We start from the raw sequence: 22,810 nt of genomic DNA on the forward strand, positions 1-22,810 counted from the left end.
TTTGCTTATTTTCTTTTGTTATTAGGCTATTCCTACATTCAATATAGAGTGTTTATTTCATAATTTCAATATATAGAGTATTAGTTCCCTTTTACAAAAGAAAAATGTTAGAGGGTCATCAGAGACGACAAGGAAGGAACGATGAGGAGCAGCAGCGGCGACAAAGAACAGCGACGACGGCGGTAAGGACCCCTCCCCTTTCCTGCCCCCTCTTGTTCCCGAAACCCCCCACCCTTCTTCATTCGCGTTTTCCCTTCTCCCTTTTTCCTTTTACACGTTTTCTTTCTTTTTTTATTTTTTTAAATTTTTTATTAAGGGTAACTTGGTAATAAAAATAAAAAATTTGGTAAAAATGACGATTTTAAAACAAATTTAAATTTTTGGGACCATTTTGTTATAAAAAAAAGGTCGGAGACGAAATAAATTTTTTACCTCTACGTTAGGGACCAAAATCGTACTTAACCCTAAAAAATATTAAGTTTAATAAGAACAAATATATAAATTAAAATAAAATTTAAAAAAATAAGAACTAATAAAATATTGAAAGAAAGAAATATAAATAGAAGAGAAACAAAATATTAGAAGGAAGAGAAATAATTTAATAAAATTTATGTATATATAAAAGAGGAATAAAAACAAGATATATAATACCTAGTTTAATTTAACAAGATTTATGGAATAAACACATAGAATAAGAGAATAAAAAATAATAATAAAAAGAAACTAAATATCTGAATTAATATTAAAAATAAAAAATAATAAAATAATGATAATCCATAATCTTAATCTTTTAATATAATTAATTATTAACAATATAATTAGTCTACCATATTTTTAATCTAATATTTTAATATAATTAATTCTAATTAAGTAATCAAATAAGTTGAATATAAATATGTCTAATCTAATCGTATAAAAAATAGTAAATTTTTTACAATTAAACATATCATATATATATTGGGAATAAAATGTCACTTTAAAATGAAATTATTATTATTAATGATATATAAATATTAAGATTATATTAATGCATTAATTGAAATACATTATTAGAATAAAAAGTTGCAAGAATTAAAATAACTGAAATTTATTAATTTTTATTGATTAAATTAGCATAAAATAAAAAAGAAATGATTAATCAGATTAAATAAATTAAAAAAATATTACTTACCAAAAAAAATGTCACAATAATTATATTACTAATTAAAAAAATCAATTTAATCAATTCAAATTTTTATTTAAAATAGACAATTAAAGATCACCAATGAATAAAAATGAATGGGATATAATAAAAAATAATTTTGATAGTATAAAGAATTAAATTAAATTATCATATATAAATAATTTTGGTAGTATATTAAAGTTAATATTAATGATAAAAAAAATTAATTTTAAATATCTCCAATTTGTATTTTACAACATAATTAAAGCATTAATCAATATTTTTAAAATTTTTTAGTTATGTCTTTGTATTTTATAATTGATAAATTTTTTCTACAAAACACAAATTTGTGAGGAATTATTACAATTATAATTAATTAAAAGATTATAAAAAATTATAAAAAATAGAATAAAAATTTATTTTGAAACTAAAAATTTGTCAGTTATGCTAGAAATTCTAAAAATTTGTATCTTATTATATAATTAATTTTGTTACTCACTTCAACTTTATTATCCTTTTGTATTCAAAAAAGTATATAATGTCACACTTATTTCAAAAAAATAAAATTCTTCAAATATACGGTATAATATATAATTTAAAAACAATAAAACAAAAAATATATAAAATTTTATAATAGTATTTAAAAATTTCAATGACAATAATACAAAAAATTTAAAATCTACCAAATGAGTTCAATGGTTACCCTTTTGCACATCTTATTTAAATTTGAATTTGTATTTTTTTCTCCTAATATAAATTATGTTTGACAAAAAAATAAAAAAAATCTATTAGACCAAAAAATTATTCTATCAAATAATTATTATAAAGAGATTTATAATTAGAGAAGAAAATAAAAAAAAAATATTAATAATAATAAAAAAAATAAATCTCATATTAAAAAATGTTAGAAAAGAAATAATAAAATTCATATTAATAATAATACTTAGGAATGATGTTGCTGCTTTAAGCTCTTAGTCTCCGCTTTTGGCCATTATTTTTTTTTCTTTCTTTGCTTTTTTATTTAAATTATCAAGTCATACAAAATAAAGAACAATTCAAAAAAACAAAAACAACAAGATTAATAATAACTATACAAATCAAAATATATAGGGAAAAAAACAAACTATTATACGATATAATTAACATGAGTATATTTCTATTTCATCATTAAATAAACAAAGTTAACACCAAATAAAATTACACGTAAAGAGAAAAAAAATAAAAACGAGTGAAAATATCCAAAATAATAAAAAAATTATTTTTACAATTTTATTCTGTCATGTTTATATATATATAGAAGACTATAAAACAATAAAATTCTAACTAAATTAAATTGTATTTATTATTATTAGAAAGGGTAAGAGATAGTAGTAGAGAAAAGATTTGTGTGTATTTAAGTTGTGTAGAATGATACAATATAGAATGGTATTTATAGGTACTAAGAGAATCGAAATAATAAAGACGTAATATCCTATAATAAATTTTCATATATGTTAAATAATGCTAATTGATCTAATTGATCCAAATTATACTCTAACATCCTTCTTAAACTCAAGTGGCAACTTGAGTTTGAAACTTATTTAAAACAACTAAAGAAAAAAAATGCATAAACTAATAAAACGAGTGCAGACGGAACCGTTGGAAGGAAGCGTAGACAGAACTGTCGAAAGGAAGCGTAGACGGAACTGTCGGAAGGAGGCGCAGATGGGACGACCGAAAGGAAGCGTAGACGGAACTGCTACAAGGAAGCACAGACGGAATTGCCACAAGAAAACGCAGACGGAAATGTCACAAGGAAACGCAAACAGAACTGTCGGAAGGAAGCGCAGACGAAACTGTCGAAAGAAAACACAGATGGAACTACCAAAAGAGAACGCAGGCAGAACTGCCGCAAGAGTGGCCAACTGCTGCTGTTGAAAAGATAGCGATCTGCCAAAAATCTGCTGAAAAGTGACAAAGTGCAAAGAGATGACAAACTATTGGAAGGTGACGAAAAACATATATTCCCTATAAGAATAAGTAAATAGTGGATTAACTAATCGGTGAGGTCAGAAAAGCATCAAAGCATTGACAAAAGAGAAGGAAAAAAATGGTATGGAAAAATAGTATAAAAAATATGGTGATTTCACGAGAAGAAAATCAACTTATCTTACTCAAAAGAGATACTATGCCTCTGGTACTATGTTAGAAAGGGGAGTGGGAGCAATAAAAAAAAGGTTTGTGAGTATTCAAATTGTGTAAATGATACAATATAGAAGGATATTTATATGTGATAAGAGAATCGGAATAATAAACACGTAATATCTTATACTAAATATTCAGATATGTTGAATAATGCTAATTAATTTAATTGATTATAATTATACTCTAACAATTATATTCAATTAACTGATATACATAATATTGAATTGTGTGATACTTAAATATCTAATTAAATAAATTAGTTGATATAATTAAGTCATTGTAATAAATTGTATTTAATGAGTTAAAAGAAATAAACCAGAAAACACTCTCAGAAACATGCCACATCAGCTTTATCATTAAATGCAAAAATTCAATTTTTATATAATAGAATAGATAGAATAGATAGATAACAAAGTAATGATTTTAGTATTCTATCTAAATTAATTCAAATTTTATTATTCTATACATTAAAAAATTTAAATAACTTATAACATTTTTATTTTTTATTTATTAATAATTTATTATATATTAATTTTTTATATTTTATCTCAAATTTATAATTTAAAGAACATAAAAATTAATTTTCTAAAAATATTAAAAAAATAACAATATAGTAATTGCTATGCTGTTTTGAAATTAAATGAAATTTTAATAAAATCTTAAAAGTTTTATTATTTAAAGACATAGAAGTTGATATATTAGATTTAAAAAAAGATTATGAATGATTACAAATAGTGTTGAGAGCAGAGAAAGTACTTAACAATATGAATTTTTTTTATAAGCCAATTGTATATATTAATAGTCACTAAAATAGTAGTATCCATATAATATGACTCTTTTAAAAAGATATAATATATTTGATATTATTTTTTTATAATTATTGACAAATTTTGATAATTTGATTAACAAAAATTTTAAATGCTTGATATTTCAAAAAAAATTTTAAAACAATAAAATATGATTTAATAAGCAAGTGTAAAAAATAATAAGTATTTATATAATTAGTTATACATCTAAATATCTAAATCAAACAAGAAAATAATTCTTTTTGTAAATCTTCAATAACTCAAAAGTTAACACCAATGGTAATTATAGATCAAAATGATAAATAAAAATGAGAGTTGTGATAATAGTATGGTGGTAATTAATTGCTATTGGGATGAATAAAAGAAGAAAATAAGGAAGGAAAATAAAATAAGGCAACATAATAATGACAGTGAGATAATAATAATTATATATTTAAAAAAATGATAAGAGAAAAGGATAATATATAATATGATGAGATAATAATAATTTTAAAAAATAATAAAACTAAAGATAATTAAAGATATTTAAGAAAGATTAAAAAATATATTTTTTATCTATTAAAATTATAGATGGAGATAAAAAATATTTTAAATGAATAACTAATTTTTAAATAATATTAATAACTTTTTATATTAATTTTGTTATACATAATAACAACCTATATTTTTTAAATTTTATTTTTGTAATTTAAATTTATTTATTTTATATTTTTTAGATATTAAATAACTTAAGATATTTTATTTTTTTATAATTTATTTTTAATTATTAATATTATATTTATAATTTTAAAAATAAAAATATAAAATTAATTTTTTAAATTCAATAAAAAAAGATTAAAGAGGCACGATTCGCTAGAGCTATATACAGAGTTTGATTAATTAAAAAACCAAATCATTTTTTGGTTAACTAAAAATTCAATTTTGGTTAATTAACTAAATTTGTTTTATACGATAAAACAGGTTATAAAATTTAAAAACCGATTTAAATCGATTATAAAAATAAAACTGATTTAAAAAATTCGGTTTTTGAATAGAAAAATGGATTCTTAAAAAAAAATTGGTTTTTTAAAAAAACTTTTTTTAAATTGAATTTTTAATCTAAAAATTAAAATTTTTTAAAATTTGGTTAACCGGTTAAAAATCGATTTTTCTATGATTTTAAAAATGGATCCGACTGGCTAATTGAACCGGTTTAATCAGAAATTGATGATCAAAATGGTCCTATCCAATGTCTAAAACCGTAAATTTAAAAACCACCTAAAAATGTTGAGCCGGCCAAGAACCGGAACGTTGGACCGGACAAGAAACCGGCCGGTTCTTTAAAACGACGCACTCGACGCTCTTTGCTTAATTTAAACCAAAAAAAACGAAACCCCACCCCCACCGCCCCATGCCCCTTCCCCCAGACCCATCCCCTCCTTCGTGTCACTCAGCACAGCAAAGAAAGGGAAAGCAAAGCCATTCTCTTCAAAGTTCAAAACCCAAATCAAACCCAGACTCTGTTCTAGCTCGGCACGTCGTCCATCCATTCGTGGCTTCTCTGTTCGAGGCTTCGAGCTGCTCACCGTCGTCTCGCCGCTCGCCTTCGTCCTCGTCCTGCTCTCCGTTGAAGGTTAGTGGCACTGCTTACTGGGTTTTTCACTCTTTCCTTTCATTGCAGATGATATATACATAAAAGTTGTAGACTGAATGTCATGGGTAATTCAGTTTGCTGCATTGCATTATTAAGTATCTTTGTTCTAATGAATAAGAAAAAAATATAAATTGATATGAATCGAATAGGTTTTGCACTTGACTATGGAATAGGTAACTGTTGTTGTTTTGAAATTATTGCTAAAAATGGATTTGTTATGCTGCTGCTACTATAAATTAATTTCTTTCTAGCCCTTGACCTTTGTGAGGAAGTTTCACATGCCACAGACTTAACTCTGTGTTGTATGTATTGCAAAGGGTACAATGAAGCTAGGACGGTTAACAAAGGAATTAGCAGCCTATTAAACGCAAAGCCAAAGGACTGCATCCGCGTCCAGTGGGTTATGTAACAACTAAGTGTCAATTTTAGCTGTGTCATTCATTTAATAATTATTTGACAAAAGAATTTCTCTTATTGCTCAAAAGAATTCCTTTTCAGGCTTTTCTTATCTAATATCTATACCAGGGAAACATAATTCAAACCGTATGGGTAGTAATTTTGTACTTCTTTCTCTGTTGCAGCATTCTTATTACTCCTAAATGATATAAATACAGTGAAACACATTGTTTGAGTGAAATTTTGGATCAGTAAATTGCATAACCAAAATAATCTATCTGATTGCTGTGTATAATCTTTAGGCTATTTCTTGTGTTTTTCATTTTACAAAAATAAGTTATATTTTTCTTAGTTTTACACTAGTTCTCACTCTTTAGTACTTGAATATAACTAAGTTGAAGTGAATTATTCATGTCACCGTATAAAGGTTCGAGCTGGAATAGTTGGATACCCTAATGTTGGAAAGTCATCATTGATAAACCGTTTATTAAAGCGAAGAATGTGCCCTGCAGCCTCCAGACCAGGAGTTACAAGAAAATTGAGGTAACTTATTCATTTTATTTGTTTCCAAGAGGTTGAAAGTGTTTTGAAAATTGAAACAGTTTCTTAATTGTTCATGAACTATTCTGTTAAAGTTGAAACTAATGGCTTCTAATGTTGAGGACTTAACAAGTTTTTGCGAATTTTGACTATTGATGACAAATTTTCATGTAGGCATTTAATATTTAGATATTCTTTTTAATATTTAATTTTTGAGTTTGTATTTTGACAAGATCATATGGCTTTAGTTGATGACATTTCATGTAGTATTTTAAATTTGAAAGATATTTTAAGATTTATATTAGACTAAAATCATATTTTAGGATATTTATTTATAATTTATTTATTATTTTATTCTAAAACAGTTTTTTCGGTTGAACGACAATTGGACCGGTGAATCAGTGACTAGAGCGGTTTGATGACCGGTCCGGTTCTTAGAACTTTGATTTTTTTTTTTTTAATTTGATTTTGGTAAACCAATTTTGAAAAATATGGATATGATTTTTAAAATTTTGTTAAATTGGTTAACCAAAATGTGGTTATAGTTTGTTAACCGGTTAACACATTTTGGTTTTTTAATGTACACCTAATAATAAAATCAATATATTTCAGAAAATAATTAAAAAGGAGGATCGTATCTCCTAATAAGAGCATAAGAGGAAGGAAATAGAATCGCAAAGCAGTTACCTCAATTTGAATATTGTTACCACAATTGTTCCTTCCCTCTCCTTCCTCACTAAGTATAAGCTAAAAAGGGAAAAAAATCTTTTAAAAATAAAAAATCTCAAAATAACTCAAGTTTTAAATAAAAAATATCCTTTTTTAAATATAAAGCGAATACAAATATCTTGAAAATTACAAAAATGCTTTTCCAAAAAAATCAAAGATAAAATTGCTAATCTAAACGCAATAAATTTGAATATTTCTTCGGATATTTGCATCTATATAGGCTTCTAGTCTTCTGTCTTCTACACACATTAATCATTCATTCACTCACTCCAATTCTTCTATCTTAATTAAGCTTCTTCCATCTCCCTCATACTCTCTCATAAGTCATAGATCACTGTATTACAAGAAAATATAGAACTGATGATGTTCAAGGTAGCGAATGCATCGGAATACCTGGTAATAACAGGTGCTGGGATCAAAGACGTGAAGCTTGCGAAGAAAGCATGGGTGTTTCCATGGCAATCATGCACCACCTTGGACCTTTCTCCGGTAAACTACACGTTCGAGCTCCAAGCCATGAGCGCCGAGAAGCTCCCTTTCAAGCTTCCTTCGGTGTTCACAATTGGTCCACGTGTCGACGATCACGAGTCTCTCTTAAAGTACGCCAAGCTCCTGTCGACCCATGATAAGCTCTCCAACCACGTTAATGATCTCGTCCAAGGAGTCATTGAGGGTGAGACGCGTGTTCTCGCCGCCTCTATGACTATGGACGAGATCTTCAAAGGAACCAAGGAGTTCAAGCAAGGTATGCAATAACAATAACTTCACCTTTTTTTCTTCTCTGCCTTTTAACTTACTTTCTTAAATCAACAATATATTTAAATTTAAATTGTACTTAGATAGTTAGATATGTATCAATGTATCGTAATATCATACTTCTTACGGTTGATTTATGAATATACTAGAAAAAAGGTGGGGTTAAAAGGCCTTATTAAAAGGTTGTCAATGGTAAAAGTCCTAAAATATTAGGTCTTATCAATTAGAAAGAATGCACCATAAATCCTCTTTAATTGTTTTACAATCAACTTTTTTCCCTTTAGTTGTATGCAAACCTATTTAAAATACGATTGAATTGATTTTTAAAAGTAATGCTAGAGAACTAATATTTTGGTAAATATCTATTACTTTTTCAAAAATTTTATTTATTTTAAAATTTTAGATTTTAAATCATAAATCTTTAATCTTAAATCCTAAATTTTATATTTTAAATTCTTCCAAAAAAATAGAAACAGAAAAGAAAAACGACTTAATATTCCCTATACTTTTTTCATTTTTCTTTTTCTAATCATATCACCAAAGAAAAAAAAATGATTTTTCTACTAAACATCCAAATAACCCTATTGGCCTATTTTATTTGATTGCACCTTATTGTGAACTTAATTTGCAAAATGTTGGTAATAATGTTACTCATGAGTAACAGAAATCAATTAATTGAAACTAACATGCATGTAACCGTTACTTGAAGGTGTGTTCGAGAAAGTTCAGCTAGAACTGAATCAGTTTGGGCTGCTGATCTACAATGCGAACGTGAAGCAGCTGGTGGATGTGCCGGGACATGAGTACTTCTCTTACTTGGGCAAGAAGACTCAGATGGAGGCTGCAAATCAGGCCAAGGTGGACGTTGCTGAAGCCAAGAAGAAGGGAGAGGTTGGTGCCAAGCTTAGGGAAGGCGAGACGCTCCAGAATGCGGCCAAGATCGACGCTGAGACGAAGATCATTGCCACTCAGAAGAAAGGCGAGGGCGATAAGGAGGAGATCAACGTAACTAAATAATGTTTTGTATTTTCATTATTCTTTAATGAAAGAAATACATAGTTTATAGTGATATAGTCTTGAAACATGTTTATTTGAGTGTTGTAGGTGAGGACATCAGTGAAGGTGTTTGAGAATTCTAAGGAAGCAGAGGTGGCAGAGGCAAATGCAGAGCTAGCAAGGAAGAAGGCGGAGTGGTCGAAGGTGGCAAAGTTGGCGGAGATGGAGGCTACAAAGGCAGTGTCTTTGAGGGAGGCAGAGCTGCAGGGGGAGGTTGAGAGGATGAATGCTAAGGCCAGGACTGAGAAACTTAGAGCTGATTACCTTACCCAGGCAAGCGTTGAGTATGAGACCAAGGTTAGTGCCTTCACAACTTTTTTTTAATTATTTTTTATAGAAATTTTAATTTCTAAATTTTAAATTCTAACTCTAAATCCTAAACCTTCTATAAAAATTAATGATATTAACTAAATAAAAATTAATTATCTATAATTATTCTATACAACTCATTAATTAGTATCCTTCCTTGTATACTATTTCTGCTCATGAAGTATGTAATCTCACTGAATTTCTGAGACTGGCCATTGGACAAAGTAAAATAATGCAACTTATCATCAATTCTTGAATTGTGCAATAATAACTGCATGATAACATTTTGAATTTATCAAATACTTTTTGTTTTCTGTGAATTTTGCGATATTAGATAATTGATTCAAACACTTTTGCTCATGATGTGTCAATATATAAAATGCGGAATGAAATCCTAGTTACTTTTACTCTTTATGGATCCATAACAAGTAAAATTATTTGATAGGCACAAGAGGCCAACTGGGAACTATACAAGAAACAAAAAGAAGCAGAAGCAGTTCTTTTCCAGAAGGAGAAAGAAGCTGAAGCACAAAAGAAATTGGCAGAGGCAGAGTTTTTCGCTCGCCAACAAGCCGCCGATGCGCAGCTATATGCGAAGAAGAAGGAGGCAGAGGGGCTTATGGCATTAGGGAAAGCCCAAGGTGCATATCTAAAGACACTCCATGAAGCACTTGGAGGAAACTATGCAGCTCTAAGGGACTACTTGATGATAGAACGTGGAATGTATCAAGAGATTGCTAGGATTAATGGCGACGCGGTACGTGGACTCAAGCCGAATATCAGCATTTGGACAAACGGCAATGGCGAAGGTGGTGACGGTGGCAGTGCTTTGAAGGAGGTTGCCGGTGTGTATAAGATGTTGCCACCTTTGTTTAAGACAGTTGAAGAACAAACTGGTATGCTGCCTCCGGCTTGGATGGGAACCTTGCCTCCAAAGAATGCGGATCAAGCTTCTTTAAAGTGAAAAGATTAGTAAAGTGATAAACATGAATGAAATATCATTTTAATATTTTACCAATTTCTATAGTTTAGGAGATTTCGTCAAAAGAATGTTTATATTATGTGTTAGCTCATCTACCATTAATATGACATGATTAAGTATTAGTTCTCCTCCATAAATTTGTTTATTAGGCTATTTCTACATTCAATAGAGTGTTTATTTGATATTTTTTTCAAAGCGTATGCATTAGCCACTAAACACTATTTTGGACAAAATTAACATCCGCACGTAAATGTAAATATATAATTAGAAATTTCAATTGCATATATATTTCTTTTATGAGAGTTATTAAGTTTGTATATTAGCCACTAAACACTATTTAAATGGCATTATATTTGGATTGAGTAATACGAGGATGGTGTGATCAAGTATTAATTTTGAGGATAAATTATTAATAATTATACTATATATATATATATATATATATATCAAAATCAATCATCAAAATCAGTTACTACATTAAAAATAAATTAAATTATACATATATTATATAGAATGGTGATCAATTTAGTAGTTGATTTTGATATATGAATAATATTTTGAAACTATTAAAATGGTACCAAAAAATAAATAAGTTATTTAAATATTATCTGCAAAAAATTAGAGAAAAAAATTAAAAGTAATACTTATATATTTAAAATTTTTTATAAATTAAATTAAATTAAATTAAATAATAAAATTTAAAATAATATTAATTATAATTAATTTTATTATATTAGATCAATTTAATTAAATTTGATAATAAAAGACTTGAATTTACATTATTATTCAAAAATTAATATTTGATGCCGACGACGTCTTCTTTCAAAGTGACAAAGAGGACTACCGATTGCATGTGATTATCGTTTTGTTAACACGTTCTATGACATTATTCACATTTTATATCTGTACATTTCTATTTTACATTATAGTTGTTAAATGTTTTTAGTTATTAGTAATTAATAAATATAAGTGTTATTTATATATATTATAATGAGCTTTTTTTATAGACTAGTTTAGCGGCCATTGCTCTAGTGATGAACGCAAGTCTCTTCTTCGTGCGATGAAAGTAGCGTGGCTGCTCTTGCTTCGAGATGCGTGTGAGTCTGGTTGGGAGAAGCACAGACAATGTATCTGCCATGCTAGAGAAGTCAGTATTTACTTCTCTCTAATTTCAATGAGTACTTAACATTAATGTTACGGTGATAATGATAATTAATTGATTGGGCCGTTTTGGTAGTATTAGCTTCTTGTACCCTTGTCTGATTTTAATGTTAGGTTTAAATTTCAATTCTTTATTTTAATCCGCCCAGATCAAGATTTTTCGAAAGAAGGCGTAGTTTTAAACCGAACAATATATATTTCGGGCTAGGAAAAGATAATAATTATATTTATAGTAAATAAAAAAAATAATATTAATAAGAAGAATACTATTAGCATGAAATGTAAAAAGAAACACTTTTTGTTAGTATTTGAAACAGTGTTGTGAAGATCGAAGAGATAGTTTAGCCTTCTAAGCTTTAGGGTATGTTGCGTATCTCTTTTGGCCTGTGAAATACTGAAATCCAAATGCAATTAGCCATCCTTATATTTTTTTTTGAGTAAACTACTATTTGTATCTACGAAAGTTAAAAATACTGACATATTTATTTATAGAAGAAATTACCATTTGTATTCATGAAACATAAATTTTTGCTAATAAAACTATCCAAATCCAAAAAATTATTAAAATTTTCAAATTACCCCACCACCACCACCACTTACTCCACACCACCACTTTTTCAATCCCAAACCCACCACCAAAATTCTTCCTCACCACCATCCTAAATCCTAATTACCACCATCACTCAATTTAAAGGCACCACCACCTCATTTCCTTCATCACTACCATCATCACCACCACCACTATATCTCGATTATCATCTTCTTCACATAAAGCAACAACAACAACAACAACAATAGAAAAAGCAAATTGTCTGAGACCACGGCACCACCACCTGCAAACACCAAGTTGTCCTCTCTCACCCGATTTCCACTCTTCTTCCTCTCTCTCGCCCCTTTTTAGCTCCTCTGCGTAGCCACAGCTGCGGCACTCAACAGTCGCTGGCGCCGTCAAGTTCCACCCAACCTCCACTCGCCACCGCCGCGTCCTTTCCCCCTTTCTTTCCTCCTCCATCCTTTTCCTCTCTCTTTCTTCTTCTTCCTCTTGCCTCACCTCCGCGATCTCAGGACCACCGTCGCCTTCTGTTTTCGCCGCCTTTTACAATCCTAGAGCCCCTGCCGCTGTCTGATCGCTACCACTACCCCAACCCGTTCTAGCTAACCCTCAATCTCTCGCTGACACAGAGCTCCAGCCCCTGTCCAGTCCGCGGTTCCACCGGTCTTTCCCAGTCTACAAACCCAGAAACCACTAAACCTACATCACGTAACCATTCGAAGAAGTAGAAGAGAGAGAAGCAAAATATATAAGAAAAGATAGAGAAAGAGAGAGAGGAAGGAGTTGGCAGAGTTGACGGACTCTGGCGGCGGCGACGACCTCAGAAAATGGAAGGAGAGAGAGAGAGAGAATGGGGTTAGGGTTAGTGGTGGTGGTGGTGGTGGTGGTGGGAAAAAGATAATGCAAATGATGATAAGGGTAATTTGGAGTTTTTATGTGATTTTTTAGTATTTGGATAATTTTGTTATATAAAACTCATGTTTTATGAGTACAAATGGTAATTTCCTTTTTTATAGGTAGATATGTCAGCGTTTTCAACTTTCGTTGGTAGAAATGATAGTTTACTCTTTTTCTTTTTTCTAAACCCAAATAAATTAGGGGGTGCTCCCATAAAGACGCATAAAATGCATAGTTGTCAGAACTGAACCGGTGATTGAACCGGTCAAATTACTGGGTTATTAGGTCATTGGTTTAACTGGTGAGTTACTGGTTGAATCGGTTAACCCGATCCTATGTAAATAAAAAATTAAAAATAGTAAAAAATTTAAAATTAAAATTTAAAAAATATATTTTTACTAACATTTTAACAATATATAGTTATTCTAAAATAATATGAAACAGGAATAATAAGTATTTTGTTAATTTTATTCTATCATATATATTTAAGAGAGATAATTAAACGAGAGATTTTGATTAATTTTTCTCAAAATCTCTCTTATTTTTAAGAGAGATTTTGAGAAAGAATTAAAGGAGAGAGATAATTTTATTGAAAAAAAATTAAAAAGAAAAGATACAATTACTAATTTTTATTTGTCAATTACATTTCTATTAAAATTAGTAGTATCAAAAAATATTTTAAATTTAATATTATGAAGAAAAAATAAAAAATTTATATAAGGACTAATTTGATTAATTTTTAAAATTTTAGTAATGAAAATGACTTACGTCTGAACTTTCAAGAACTATTTTGATTATAAATAACTTTTTTACATGTCGCCACGTGTCACCGATCTGACACGTGGCATGACATCTGTCATTGATCTAACACGTCAACCAATCATCTTGTAACATGTGGCATTAACCCACCACATTATTATGCCACGTGGCATTTAACGTAACATATCATCATCCAACTGACAGAAGGACTAATGTGACCAAGTCGTGTATCTTTCAAAGATGATTTTGATTAATTTTGTCTTTCGAAGACTAAAATAAAGATCGAAATATCTTTTAAAGACAATTTTGACTATTAACTATTTTATCTTAATAATATTTTTTATTTACTATAAATAAATATAATTATAATTTTTTCCTGTCCCGGAATATATATTGTTCGGCTTAAAACTAAGCCTTCCTTCCAAAAATTTTGGTCTGAGCAGATTAAAATAAAGAATTGAAATTTAAACCCAACATTAGAATCAGAAGGGTTCAAGTAGTTAATACTATCAAAAACGGCCCAATTAACTAATTATCATTATTACTATAGCATTAATGTTAAGTATTGCCAATAAATCTTAATTCATATGGCATATTTCTCCTTTTCCACCTTAAAGATCTCCGCTTCAAATCCTACCAAGCTATGTTACTAAATATTTTTATAACTAAAATTAATTAAGTTGGCAAAAATTTAATAAAAAAATATGTGCATGTGTTAAAATTTTTTTGTTGAAAAGTACAAAAGTTGATTGATACATCACAAAAATTTGTACACAATTTATTGACATATAATAGAAATTTTTGTACATATTATAAGAATTTTTTTTATATCACATAAATTTTTGTTGTAATAAGCCAATATTTTAAATATGTGGTTTAGAATAAAATTGTGTTGTGTGTATCAAAAATTTATATGTTGTGTGTCAAAAATTCTTCAGTGAGAACTGAAATTTATGTATTGTTTGTATTTTATTGATTGACGGTCAATGTTTTGATTCTTTAAAAAAAAATTTGTATTATACAACAAAATTTTTATATTATATAGTAAAATTTTTAGGTTGTATGTATTTTATTAGTTAGAGGTTAATATTTTGAACATGTCGTTTTTTAAAAATTTATATGTTATATATCATAATTTTTGTAAATCAAAATTTTCATATTTTTATAAAAGATGAAGAAGACAACAACAACAATAATGATGATCATGGATGATGAAAAAAAAACAGAAAAAGAAATCAAATAAGAGAAGAAGATGAAAAGACCTTGAAAAAAAAGAAGACAACATTTAAAAAGAATAAGAAAAGAAAAAGATGACAAGGATAATGATCAAATTGTTGAAGAAAATGATATCGACAAAAAGATAATGAAAGAAAAAAAAAGAGAACGAAAAAAAAAAGCTGAATCGTATATATACGTACGTTTGAACAAAAAACGCGTTATATAACTTGGTTAAACATTTTATTTAAAAAAGTTTGTGTGTCTAGCTTTAATTTATTGAATATATATATATATATATATCCCAATTTCTAGTGTTTATAGAGTAATTTTTAAGAATCTAATTAAATACTTAAATCCACGTTTACACCACCAAAACAAAAGAAAATTATGGGTAATAAAAAAATTTATTCATGAATAAAGTCTAGCTAACGATACCAGAAAAATTGAAAACTATATATCAAATTCAATTTTAATGAGAAAAACACAATTCATAATCTGAGCAAACTTCCAAGTTGTATAGTTCGATGATCTACTCCTTGAGTCCTTGCTCAAAGACTCTTAAAGGTTTGTACATCTTTTTTACATGCATGGAAGATCAACAAGATAAATAATGTAATTTGAAGAATGAATTATGCCTTAAAAAAAAAAAAACAAGTAAATCGCAATACCTTTGTCATCTGTATGTAAGCTAATTGAAATGAAGTATCTACAAGGAGAGAAATTATGTCCTCATCAAAGTAGAAGAAAAATAACTTCTAAAAAAGAAAGCAACAATAAGACACTTATAACGAGGACAACAGGGAAAAAATACGATAATAAAAGATGAACAATATTATATGATGAATAAATATTATTATTTTTATTCATATTTAATCAGTAATAATTATATTTATATTTATTAAAATTTTATATACATAAATTAATACAATTTATTAGAGGTGTGTATGGGTTGGGTGAAACCATATTTGATATGACCTAGATTCGTCTTGAAATATGTATCGGGCCTATTTATTAGATTCGAACCTGACCCTAAACCCGATGAAACCTATACACTTTCGGACCACGATTATACCGAGTAAAAACCGAGCCGTTAACATTACATTACCTTGATACCTTCTTATAAGTTAGCATGTAAAAATATCCAAATTTTCAAGACTCCAACCATTATTTGACATGGTAAAATTTATTTAGAAAAATATAACAAAAATCAACTCTTCTCTAAAATTAAAGTATAATCATAATCAATACTAATATTGTCTAATAATACCAAATATTTAAATCAATACAAATAACACAATATTATGCATTAATTAGTCTAAAATCTTATGCATTTTAAATATAAAACATTAACTTATAGTCTTATAATAACTAATAATACAAAATATTAAGGTCTACAGTACTTAAATTCCATATAAGAATAGCCATCATCCATCACTAATAACACAAGATATTAATTGTGTATGATGATCGGGTCACCGGACCGATTTCGAGCGGTCCGAACCATGGCCCGAACTCGACCCGAAGTAATGACTGAATCTATTTTTGAGACCCTTATCCGATCCTAAACCCAATAAAATTATACCAAATTAGTCTCTAAAGTGTTCGGACCGAAGCGAGTCTTCAGGCTAGGTCGGACCATATACACCCCTATATTTTATACTCATATTTTTTAAAATTTATATATATAAATTAATAAAATTTATTTATTAAAAATAATTTAATATTTATATTAATTAAATAATAATAAAAAATAATAAAAATTATTGGTCTCAAAATTTATCATAGGAAAGGGTGAGGGGAGGGGGGAAGAAATAAAAGAATGACACCCCTTCAATAAAAAACCATACCGACAATAAAAACTAAGAGGGTAAAGATAGAAACAAAATTAGGCAGCCAAATGTTTAACATAAAACAACTTTCTGATCTATTGCCAAAGGAAATTTCAAAAGTTTACATAAAGTAGGGGTGAGTTATAACTTGCATCTGTCAATATGAGAAGAAGGATATACCTATCATTTCTGACATAAGTAAATATCTTATTGTCCAATTTTTTATAATTTTTAAAAGATCATTTGATTAGTTTTAAATTATTTAATGTCCTATAATAAAAATAATATTTTTATAATTGTCCCGTTTTAGACAGATAGATTTTATTAGCTAATAATTCAATGTGTTTGCTTTCACTAACAAAAAATAGAAATAAAAAATATTTAAGATAAAATAAAAATTAGAAATTAAAATTACAAAAATTAAAAACATTGAAAACTAAAAACTTTTAAATCAATCCACGACCAATATGTATCGGATTCCAATCCTGCAACCACAATGTATTAAAGGCAAGATGTGGGAATAAAAAATATCTAATAAAAACAAATTTTAAAACAATGGAAAAAATTAATAGTTTAAAAAAATTATTTCATTTTATATAGGTGGCTTTAAGTAATTTATAAGTGGAGTATTTTTTTTTATGTCTCTTTAATTTATGATTTATTATTTATTTATAGGAATAAAAGAATAATCAATTACAACTATACAGGTGCAAAAATTAATGCCATTATACATTGCTAAAAAAGATATAATTTTAGTTGTTTTTAGTGAAAGATATTACACAGGACTTTACTGAATTGAATTTTTAGAGTAGAAAGTGGTACATGTTGATGAATGAAAATTAAAGTTTACGGATGTTGATAAGTGCATTGAATCGCTCAATTAATACTACGGTGAGTGAATATCTTTTTCACAAATATTAAAAAATTGAACAAGTAAATATCATATTAAATGTCTGATTAGATTAAAGGAACCTGGATTGAAGAGGAAAAGATTGAAAGATTTAGAACTTAAATGCTTGAATGCTTATTGATAGAGAGCTTGAATGCTGATTTAAGAGAAGACAATGATGATGAGAGTTAAAGATTTTTGGAGATGTTTATTCTTTTAGAGAAATCAAACCTCGTTTATTTATCTTGAAGTTTGCAAAAATTCTTCGCGACAAATCTTTAGTAACTAATTTCCAATTCCTTGATTCCTCAGTTTCTCAAGCATTAATTAGTCGTCAATTAATTAATCAAGAGATTAAACGCAAAAATTGATTTAGTTTTCTAATAAGATTTAAAGGTGGTCCTTAGGTCGAATTACATGTCACATATTTAAGTTAGTCCTATCCAGTTAAATCTTTAGAAAAAATACAATTTTCAAAAGTTGTTATAATCTAAATTATATGACATACTAAATTCTTCAACATGACTTACTAAATTTTTCAAGTATTTATTAGAAAAAAAATATTAGTAGATATTATAATCAAATTAACTTTTAAGGTTAAGTTAAACCTATTTGATTTATAATCTAGTATTTTTTCAAAAAATAATATTATCAAACCATCTTCCTACATACACAATTTCAATAATAATAATAATAATAATAATAATAATAATAATAATAATAATAATAATAATAATAATAATAATAATAATAATAATAATAATAATAATAATAATAATAATAATAATAATAATAATAACAGCTTAATTAAGTTCTTTTTGAAAAAATAGCTCAAAACAAAAAATATTTATATTCAAAGTAGTTTATAAATAAGTTATTTTGTATTTAGTTTTTTTAGTTCTAAAAGTGCTTATTTTAAAAGAAATATGATAAAAAAAATTTATTATGAGAAAATTTATTTTTTTAACTTTTTCATAAACACTTAAATAGTTTCTTAAAAAGTTACAATTTGATTTTAAAAATTGTACCAGACATTAATACTATATATTTTCACAAGTTAAAAATAAAAACAAGTTACTTATGAATCTATCCAAACATGCCATAAGTATAATCAAAGTTATTCTTTTATTTTCACTTGAATCTCAACTTGATCACCAAATTATCAATTAGAATCGCTATTTCATAATTGGACTAACTTAACACACACACATGTATGTATGTACGTGCAAAAATTATGTTAACAATTTTTTTTTTGTTAAATTTGTAACTTAATTTCATATGCATAATGTCAAATTGTCAACAAGAATCTGATAATGTCCTATTTTAAAAAATGTTTGTACTAAAAAAATATTTGAATTTGAATTTTAAAGTATTATTATTCATCTTGTTTGTTTTCAATGAAAAGAGTGCATATATGCAAGTGTCATCATTCACGTATACAAAGTTAAGTTAATAATAATAAAGGTTGATATATAGTAAAAGTAAAATGAACAGGACTGTTATGTCTTATATAAAAAAATGTTGGAGATTAATTTGTATATTAAATTTTTGAAAGACTAAGTGTGTGTTTGAATTACAGTTTACAAATAGGAGTTTGTATAAATTTGATTTTAATAAAAAAAGTAAATATGTGTTAACATGATTTATATTTGACAATTTTTATATCAAAATGACTTTTAGTAAAATAAATATTGTTTAGATTATACTATTTAAAATTACTTTTAAATAAAAAATTACTAAAAAAGACATCAATTTAATTTTTTATATTATCTTAATTTAGATATTTAAATAGATCTTATTAATTAATTTTATAATTAATAAAAGACATCAATTAATCACTTCTTCAGAGGAATAAAATGTTGCTAATCATAAAGATGAAGCGTTTAAGAGACTCAAATGCGCTTTTCTCTTTCCCAATGTATTTCTTAAACACATCCTAAAATGTTCACTTTTTAAAATTATTAAAAAATAATTTAGATAATTACTCTACTAAAAAATAAACAAAAAATTGATTTATCTACTATAATAAAATCTTAAAATTAAATCTGTGTATTAATTTTGTTTAAAACTATTAAAATCTTTAGAACGGATTTGAATTAATTATTCAAAACGAATTAATCGCCATCACAACAAACGCTTTCTTTCTTGGGCTTGGGTTTTTTTTTTTCGTTCTCGGACGGGGTAAAGAAGACCCAACCTAAAAACACATCACTCCTAAATTTATTAGATCACTAGTTTCAGAGGCTCACCCTTGCATTTCATGGTGGTTGAATCTCCACCATCTGCAGTTGCTGGCTCCTCCACCTCAATGACTACACAAAGTAGTTGTTGTCAGACGTATCTTCAAACTTTAATGTGACCCGGGCCAACTCAGACCTGAGTTGTTCTCCATGTAATGAGAATGCGCCCTTATCTTCCTCCTCAATTTGCTCAAGTTGATGAGTCACTATCTTTTCCGGTCCAGTAAATTCAAGTCGGATTGCTTGGAAATTTTTTTTGTACATAGTAACTAGTAAGGTCAAATAAACCCGACTCAGACTCACAAGAATTTAGTAACAAACAAACTATGAGATTAATTTTTCTATCACTTTTTTTATCTAACTCAATTAAAATAAAAACAGCACTTTAGTTCCTCAGCTGCAACTCCAATCTGCTTCCGCACTGATCTCGATCAAAATAGAAGTGAACGGAAATACTGAAAAAATCGAACTCATGTTGTTACTGTGCTATTGATTTTAACACAATATAAATCTTAACTGGACCAAATAACTTCGTCAGCCCACCAAAAAGCCGGTTTCAGCTCCATTCCAAGATTTTTTGCTATTTACAAACCAATCTCTAATGGGGGCCAAATTCAAATTTTACCAATTAACCACTTCCCTCTTTATCGGTGAACATTGCACCTGACACGTACTATGTTACTGTATCTCATCTACGTGTGACACTCCCTCAAACTAAAGGTGAGTTTTAGGAAGCGCCGGTCATAATGAGGCGCAGCATTAGCCTGTCCTCTCTGACACAGGTTACTGCTTTGCTAGTGGGTCTTATTCAAAATTTCATTTTGACCTTAGCTAAGAAGACATATTATGTAGTAGTCTTCGATACTTGATATATTTTCATTTTTTCCCTTTTTTTTATGTTAATGGGCCATAAAAGATCCAGGTAAATAAATAAGTGATGAACACTCATAAAAAGATGGGCCAAAATTTTGCTTAAATATTTGTTAAATTATGAAAAAAAATTTAAAATTTAACTAATAAATTCACACTGGTTAAAGAATAAATACTATTTTATGAAGTAAAAGTCTGGAAAAATTTAATATAAAAAAAAGTCTGAGAAAAGTTACTACTTCTGTAAATGAGCATGGAGAAACCTTAAAATTTTTTGGCTTTGAATAAAATTCTCATTTTACAAGAAGAACCGTATGAAAGGTTAGTTTTTATAAATAAAATTCATCATCCTAATCATTATAATAATTAATTTATCTTTTTAATATTATTTTATGTGTTATTGGTTTTATTTTGATTTTCTTTTACAGAAAAATATTAAGATATTTTTTAAGTATTGGTGTAGACTAATAAAATTTTTTTACCATTTACAATTTTTGAAATTTTAATCTTTCAAATTAAATTCTAAGTAATTATATTTTTCCATATCATTTTAAGAAATTGAATATATCTAATTATTAATTTGGTATTATTTTATGATTTGTTAGTTTTCTAATTAATTCTTTTAAAAAATATATATTCAATATTCATGAAATATTATAATTTTTAATATCTATCATTTTAAGTATAAAAATTTTAATTTTTGATTTAATTATTAAATATTTATCAAATTTTTTTAGATAATTTTTTAAATTAAAATGTAAGTTTCATATTGTCAATATATTATTTCATAGAAATTTTTTTTACATAAATATAAATATTTTTTAATTATATATAATTTTTAATTAAATATAATTTATTTAAATAAATATAAATATTTTAAAATTAAATTTAACATATATGATAAACGTTAGCTAATAAAAATTTAGAATTAGTTCCATTAACATATGTTAGTGATGTTGATGCTAAGTCCACCACAACTATATCTTTTCTTGAAGATCCAAAAAGAGTAGTGGTTTATCCACATTCTTGTCTTTTATCCACATTCTTTTTTTGTTTTTTTGTTTTATAGTTTATTCAAATTCACGTTAAATTTTTTAAAATTTTAATAATTATTCAATGAATTCATTTTGAAATTGATATAAAAAAAAATTTCAAAAGTAATTTAACATTAATTTAAATCATCATATAAAAATACATCATTATATAAATTATTATATAAATGTATACCCAAAAATCGTTTATATATATATATATATATATACACGGTTCCACCAAAATAATAAAAGAAAAAAGACATCTGCCAACCCAACTAGGTTCAGTCTCTTGACAAAAATATATTTATGCACTTGCCATATATAATGTCGAATTTAAATATTCACCCAAGACCATGGAGCAAAATTTTAATACTGAGGAGATTTCATTAACCTGTTGGCCAGTCAAAAATTACACCTCAGACCTACACAATACTGCTAAAAATAACACGTGTCTCATGGAAATTGTGCCAACATCCAAAAAAACACAAGGCGTGTGACACGCCTGATTAAGGCAGGCGCACCCTAAAACTCACCCAAACTAAACACCAATACAAAAAGGATAAGATGCATTCTTCTCTTCGATTGGGCCAGTGCAGGCTATAATCCACCCAAAATAGCTAGTTAAACATTTCACACACACAACTTTTGTGTTACGTCATTGGAGGAGAATTCTATATTAAAAGTCTACAGTGAAAAATCCAATCACTTTCAAGGCCGGTGACCATTATAATTTTTGTTTTCAAATGATGAAACCGGGAGCATTGACCTTTATTATTGAGGATCGGATGTGAGAAAATGATGGATTCC

The 22,810-nt window shown here is 27.4% G+C and overlaps 1 protein-coding gene across 4 annotated transcripts; it reads left to right on the plus strand.

The window, feature by feature from the left end:
- Positions 1-5,495: 5,495 nt before the first annotated feature.
- Positions 5,496-10,748, plus strand: LOC112707933 (flotillin-like protein 4). 4 transcript variants are annotated; one of them, XM_025759981.2, is made up of 6 exons: positions 5,502-5,764; positions 6,609-6,724; positions 7,775-8,195; positions 8,916-9,211; positions 9,311-9,559; positions 10,017-10,748. In XM_025759981.2, exons 3-6 carry the CDS (start codon positions 7,811-7,813, stop codon positions 10,533-10,535), a joined length of 1,449 nt encoding a protein of 482 aa, XP_025615766.1. In that variant the 5' UTR covers positions 5,502-5,764; positions 6,609-6,724; positions 7,775-7,810; the 3' UTR covers positions 10,536-10,748. The 4 variants fall into 4 exon arrangements, with proteins under 4 accessions (XP_029144484.1, XP_025615766.1, XP_025615768.1 ...); XM_025759983.2 differs by having other exon boundaries at positions 7,823-8,195; XM_029288651.2 differs by having other exon boundaries at positions 5,496-5,764; positions 6,609-8,195.
- The last annotated feature ends 12,062 nt before the right edge of the window (positions 10,749-22,810 follow it).

Source organism: Arachis hypogaea, chromosome 8 (assembly GCF_003086295.3).
Source record: "Arachis hypogaea cultivar Tifrunner chromosome 8, arahy.Tifrunner.gnm2.J5K5, whole genome shotgun sequence".
NCBI classification, from domain to species: Eukaryota; Viridiplantae; Streptophyta; class Magnoliopsida; order Fabales; family Fabaceae; genus Arachis; species Arachis hypogaea.

Bases quoted from the DNA above. Each gene is read 5' to 3' on its own strand.
- LOC112707933 (XM_029288651.2), top strand. From the start codon at position 7,811: ATGATGTTCAAGGTAGCGAATGCATCGGAATACCTGGTAATAACAGGT. The intron at 9,212-9,310 runs GTAACTAAATAA...TGAGTGTTGTAG, and splicing joins GCGATAAGGAGGAGATCAAC to GTGAGGACATCAGTGAAGGT. The intron at 9,560-10,016 runs GTTAGTGCCTTC...ATTATTTGATAG, and splicing joins GCGTTGAGTATGAGACCAAG to GCACAAGAGGCCAACTGGGA.